Source organism: Austrofundulus limnaeus, unplaced genomic scaffold, assembly GCF_001266775.1.
Source record: "Austrofundulus limnaeus strain Quisiro unplaced genomic scaffold, Austrofundulus_limnaeus-1.0 Scaffold11, whole genome shotgun sequence".
Classification (NCBI taxonomy): Eukaryota; Metazoa; Chordata; class Actinopteri; order Cyprinodontiformes; family Rivulidae; genus Austrofundulus; species Austrofundulus limnaeus.
Genome location: NW_013952413.1, coordinates 4,612,570 through 4,618,400, shown reverse-complemented (window position 1 = coordinate 4,618,400; position 5,831 = coordinate 4,612,570). Strand labels below are relative to the sequence as shown.

The window sequence follows — 5,831 nt, the reverse complement described above, 5'->3', positions numbered from 1 at the left end:
GGGGCATGAAATTATTTTTATAAACCAAAGGGGGGCCCATCAGAAAAGGTTTGGGAACCACTGGTCTATAAAACCAGAGAGAAATCTGCAGCTGAAACTTTACTGGTTTGTTTAATAAGCTGAAATATAATAAAACCATCTTACCTGAGTGCTCTGGTAAAGACGCATTGCCTTAAAAAGAGGTTCTGTGGGAGAATCTGAAAAGTTTCCCTCAGGAACAAATGAGCTGTGGCGCGACGAGCTGCAGCTACTGAGGCTGATCAGAACAGGTGTGCCTCAGCGCCCTGAGCCAAATCTCTTTAAGTGTCTTACACGACCCTTTGTTCTGTCTTTGTTACCTTCAGGGGAGAAACCTCTGTTGTCTCTGAGCAGCATGTGCAGAGATTAGGAGAATGGCATGGAACAATTAGGACAACACAAAACCCTTGATACCAGTTTCTGTACCAATGTGATATTATTGAAATRTGTAGATTACTTGCAATAAAATTAATTTCTGCAGAGCTGCAAGTTTCTGAACTTACAAAACAGGTGAATTTAAATCTGGTATGCCATCAGCAGCCACTCAAGCAAATACAATCCTCTTTATTCAACAATTTCTGTATCCACCAGGAACAACCACACACACACTTTGAACCACAGGGTCCTTGACTTCCGTTCATGTTTCATTCGTTTCTTACTCTGATCTTTAACCTAAACCTACCCGCCCCCCCCACCCCCACCAAAAAACAAACAAACAAAAAAACACCATTTGAATGTATAATGTATGGCGCCTGGGCTTTGGACTCCATAAGGGGCAACGGGTCCTCAGAAGGAAGTACAGACCCTTCCAAAGGTATTGGAACAGCAAGTCAAATCCCCTTGTTTTAGTCATAGATATTTAGGTTTAAGATCAAAAGGTGAGCACGAAACAAGAGTTCAGAATGTCAGCTTTTCTTTCCTTGTGTTTACATGTGGATGTGTTCAACAACTCACAACACACCTCCCTTTGTCTGAACCCACCCATTTTTCAAGTGAGCAAAATTATTGGAACACATAACTGACAGGTGTTTTATGTGTTGCCTTTCAGGTTGATTATTCAAAAATTAAGTAGTTCTGCATGACTAGTTTACTTTTTGGCCTGGGTTTAAACCTAGAAGTTTTTATTGTAAAAGAGGATAAATCAACATGAAGACCAGAGAGTTGTCTATGGGAGAAAAACGAGTCCTTTCGAAGCTGAGAAAAGAAGGAAAATCAATTAGAGCCATTGGACAAAGATTGGTCATTGAGAACCTCCACAGTTCAGTAGTCACAATCCACTATTGGAAGACTCAGAGAGCTGAAATATTGAGACCATACCCAAAAATGCAAACCACTCATCAGCAATAAGAATCAGAATGCCAGATTGAAATTTGCAAAGTACAAAGATGAGCCACAAAAGTTCTGGAAGACAATGTTATGGACTGATGAGACCAAGATTAATATCTACCACAGTGATGGAAAGGCCAAAGTGTGGAGAAAGAAAGGAACTGCTTATGATCTGAAGCACACGTCATGGCTTGGACATGCATGGCTGCTTCTGGAACAGAGTCTGATCCTGTGACCTTTGTGCTATGAAGCAATTGACCAGACCAGCTGCCCTGTTATAATGTATAATGTAGCACAGATATTGTATTAAAGTTAATACAAAAAACACATTCATTATTTACTTGATTACATAATTATTTAGTCACTCATCAAACTATATGTTCATTTTTAAGCTTATGTTTAACAGAATAACCTTGAGCGCATTAAGACTTTCCTCCACTAGGTGGCGAAAAACGTGAGCTGGACCACAACAAACATAAAACGTAGAAGAAGAGTCTCAGTCAGGGAAGCGGAAATGATTGACTTCTTCGTTAACAGGAGCAGAATGTATTACAGTTTATCGCTTCATTAAAGATTATTATGACTTGTTAGTTATTGGGAACAAACACTCATATAGCATCATCAAACCACCAGTCTGCAAGTATGACGAATGGTACGTGTGCTGCTTTATTTGTGAAGTTAGCGGCGGAAGTTGGGGTAGGAGAGCTAGTGGAGGCTAACTGAGCTGTAGACGTGGCCCCGGTGTTGATTTCATTCCGTGTTTAAAAAAAGAAAAGAATTATGCACTCTTTTTAAACGCTACCTGTTCATTAACAGCCATGGATATAGTTTTAATCTTGACACGTTTATATAAAGTTGTATAATGTATTATTTCAGTCGTACAAACGAGACGATGCTAACTAGCTATGAAACTCACCAGGACAACTGTGTTTGAACAAAACAAGTAAAATAAACTCAAAGTGTTTAAGATTAAAACTTAGAATAATCRTTGTTTCAAAGCAGTCGATTTTCTTGTGCCTAACCTCATAAATAACCTTATACACTGAGAAGTAGCAGAGTCAACAGCATAAGTTGTTTATGTTGGTTAAAGGAAAAGTCTTACTCAGTTAAAACTCCATTATATTAACATATTTGTATTACTGTGTTCATATACTAACACAGTAATAATCTTAACTTAAAATGCTGACAAGTTATGGAAATTGAGCATATTTTATCATTTTGATAATAGTTAAGCTTTTGAAACAAAAATAGAGCATACATTTGTATTTAAAGTTAGGGTGTTGTTGCTGTCTTTAGTTGTATAAATTCCTTAGATTATTTAATATGTTCATGCGAGAATATTTGTATTTTATTTCATTTTTAAATTCAACATCAGAGAAACACTATTATCTTCTGTAGTACTAAGTAAGGGTAGATTGACGAGGTATGTAAACTCGTGCTTATATTAAACTGTTGGGTGGGTAAAGAAGTACACAGCTGTATTGCACTCAGGCCGTATTATGAAACTGTTTTTGTCCTCTTCTGTAGTGTACTCTTTCGATGGGATCCTGGTGTTTGGGCTACTGTTCATTTGCACTTGTGCGTACCTTAAAAAGGTGCCTCGGCTCAATGGCTGGCTGCTCTCTGAGAAGAAAGGGGTGTGGGGCGTCTTCTACAAAGGTAAGTAAAAAGTTACGCAAATACTGTACCAGGCTCGGTTCATCATATGCATGTGTTTCATAATAATGGTACAAGTTAGCTGAATGAACTCTGTGGACTCTTCTGAGTGTTTGGATTTTAAATGTTGAATTAAATTGGTGGTATTGAATGTAGCTGCATCACTACTGACACAAGAAATAACCTGAATTGCAAGACTGCAAATCACTATTGAACAGCTGTCACTTTGTATTGAAAAATACTGCCATACCACAGATATGATGGCACGTTATGACCACTGTATTGCAATGCGGCTGACACAAAACCACGGGCCATCAGATYATGAGTGAGTGCGGTCAGCTATTTCAAAACTGACCAATAAATAAATGCCTTGATTGGGACATGCCATTTAACTTATTACATCTATCTATCTATCCATATCTTTACCCATTTCTTCCTTTCTGGGTTACGGGAACACTGGTGCACTGTTGAATTACAAAAAATAAAAATAAATTCTATTAGTACCTTAAGCACCTATTTGATAAGATTTGTAAAGTGAAAAACTTGATAAAAATGCTTGACACTGTTAAATGGTGCATACTTCAAGCTATGACTGATGCAACATCAGTCGTAGCTTTCCTTCTTAGCAAAACCAACACAGAAAATGATTTCCAAATACATATGTTAATCTGTTGCAGATTTATTAGCCCATTCAGGCCTCAGTACACTGTATTATTCTGTCTTCTCTTTTTATGCTTTTATATTTTTGTATCTAACCTGCAGCTTTCTTCTCTTGTCCTATCTGTTATCCCCAGCTGCAATAATTGGGACAAGGCTACACATTGCTGTGGCCATTTCCTGCTTGGCCATGGCATTCTATGTTGTCTTCTTGAAATGATAGTCAGCCTGGACTGGAAAGGACTGGAAGGCTACAGGTTGGGGATGGACTCATTCCTGTGGTCATATGTTAATCCTTGCTGGAGGGGATACTGCTCAGTACAGATGAAACCCCCAGAGGTTGTGTGGATCCTTATAAAAGCCAAGCCATTGCTGCCCCCTTCTGATGACTAGGTACACAACTCTTTCCTGGATGAAACGTGTGCACTACAAACAAAGGGCAGCCCTTGTGACTATTCTCTGTACAGAGAAGGGCCTTGCTGGTTCACATCATCGTGGTGTTGGGTAATACTGTTCACTGTCTTCATCCACACCAGTGATCATTTTTACTGAAGGAAGCTGAAGATTGAAGGGCAAAGTGTGCATTAAACATTTGACCTGTTTAAATTAGCTTAGTTGTATATATGTAGGGGGGGAAGATTTGATATCTCAGCTATGCTGTTGTTTCTCTGTATGTTTTCTGTCTTTGGTGGAGGGGAAGATAAACAAAACTAATATATACAAATGTCCGTGTCTACACTATATTTAGCTTTTTTAAATCCTGTATCTTTTCTCAATATGCCAGATGATCATATCCTGAATGTTTCCTTTGGTTTGAAATACACATTTTGCACAGGCATAGGTTGCATACATAATTTTTGTCATCTAAATGTAATCTGAGAAAAAAAAGTTTTTGTTGTTACAAACTGGGCTACATATTTGGGCAACAGAGGTCTACCAGAACTGCAAAATGTCACAAAACATTACAAATTAAATCAAATTTGGAGTGTCATATTTGTCTGAGGATGATGCCAAATAGAAATGACGCTTGAACCGTTTTAATAATTTGCTGTTTTTCTGACTTAACATTATAATCCTGCTTTGTACTGCTAAACAAATCTAAATTGTTTTAAATGGATTTAATACGATTTTGAGTAAAATGTTAAATACACAGCTTCTGGTTTTGGTCTTAATAAAACAAATGGCCTGAATTCCAGTGCTTGTAAAACATTGCCACCCATGACTAAAGATTTTTATTTTGTTATATAGTAAGCAAATTACAAAATAACACACACACCTAAACAAATTTAGACAGTTTTGTGTCATCATGTGTCAAACCATGTTAGCAGTTTTTAAGATTTGTAACAATGACACAATTAAAATGTTTTTCTTCATGGCTTTGYCTTGTTTCTTTAAAAATATTGTTTTTAGCCTTTTATTTATTATTATTAATATTTTTTTTCAAAATATACTTTACGCTTAGCCCTTCAAAAACTATGCTTGTCAAGTACAGTAGCTATCTGTGGAAATGGCTTGTTTACCTTCAGCTGCTTTTAGCTTTTAAGTCACTGTTCTGCTACTGCTAGTTTTAGATAGCCTTTCACTATCTTTAGTGTTCAGCTATCATTTTGCTACTTTAAAGTTTTAGTTAGCTTTTTATTACTTTTAGTATTTAGTTAGCAACTTTTAGTTTTTAGCTAACATTTGACTACATATTGTGTTCTGCTGCTTTTAGTTTTAGCATTTTTAAAATTTTGTTTCCTTTTACTCAGGCAGGTAATCTCATTGAGACATGTCTAATTTACAAGAGAGACCAGTGACACAAACATGACAGTTAAAGATCATCATGTAACATTTAAAGGAAAGCAGACTTAAGCACATGAACAAAAGTAGGTTTGAAATTATGATTTTTCTGTATTTTATTTTAGATTTGTTTAAAATGTCCTAGTGGGATACAACTGCATAGTTTCAGTTCTTTTAACTTTACAGCTTAGTTTCAGCAGWTTTCATCAGTCAGCATACACTTTCTGAAGTTCTATCTAGTCCAAGAGATATACCATGTTTATCTGCATAAAATGTACCTGCAGTTTTGATGGTACCCCATTAAACTACATCTCTTCCAAGTACAGCGGGTAAAATAAGTATTGAACACGTCAACATTTTTCTCAGTAAATATATTACTAGAGGTGCTAATG

At 36.6% G+C, this 5,831-nt stretch overlaps 2 protein-coding genes across 3 annotated transcripts in view; one reads left to right on the top strand and one right to left on the bottom strand.

Annotated features, from left to right (window-relative positions):
• The window catches only part of LOC106513225 (protein FAM107B), a 3,670-nt gene extending 3,295 nt beyond the window's left edge, over positions 1-375 (bottom strand). For both annotated transcript variants that reach the window (XM_014001943.1, XM_014001944.1), the window contains exon 1: positions 145-375. In XM_014001943.1, coding sequence (XP_013857397.1) covers positions 145-168 — 24 coding nt within the window. In that variant the 5' untranslated portion in view covers positions 169-375. The remainder of the gene's footprint in view (positions 1-144) is intronic.
• A 1,471-nt stretch (positions 376-1,846) lies between these two features.
• tmem167b (transmembrane protein 167B) lies at positions 1,847-5,032 on the top strand. The gene is made up of 3 exons (XM_014002116.1): positions 1,847-1,996; positions 2,872-3,003; positions 3,795-5,032. The coding sequence occupies exons 1-3, from the start codon at positions 1,987-1,989 to the stop codon at positions 3,875-3,877; spliced, it is 225 nt and encodes a 74-aa protein (XP_013857570.1). The 5' UTR covers positions 1,847-1,986; the 3' UTR covers positions 3,878-5,032.
• The last annotated feature ends 799 nt before the right edge of the window (positions 5,033-5,831 follow it).

Coding starts and splice junctions, on each gene's coding strand:
- tmem167b (XM_014002116.1), top strand. Junction 3,004..3,794: donor GTGGGGCGTCTTCTACAAAG/GTAAGTAAAAAG, acceptor TGTTATCCCCAG/CTGCAATAATTGGGACAAGG.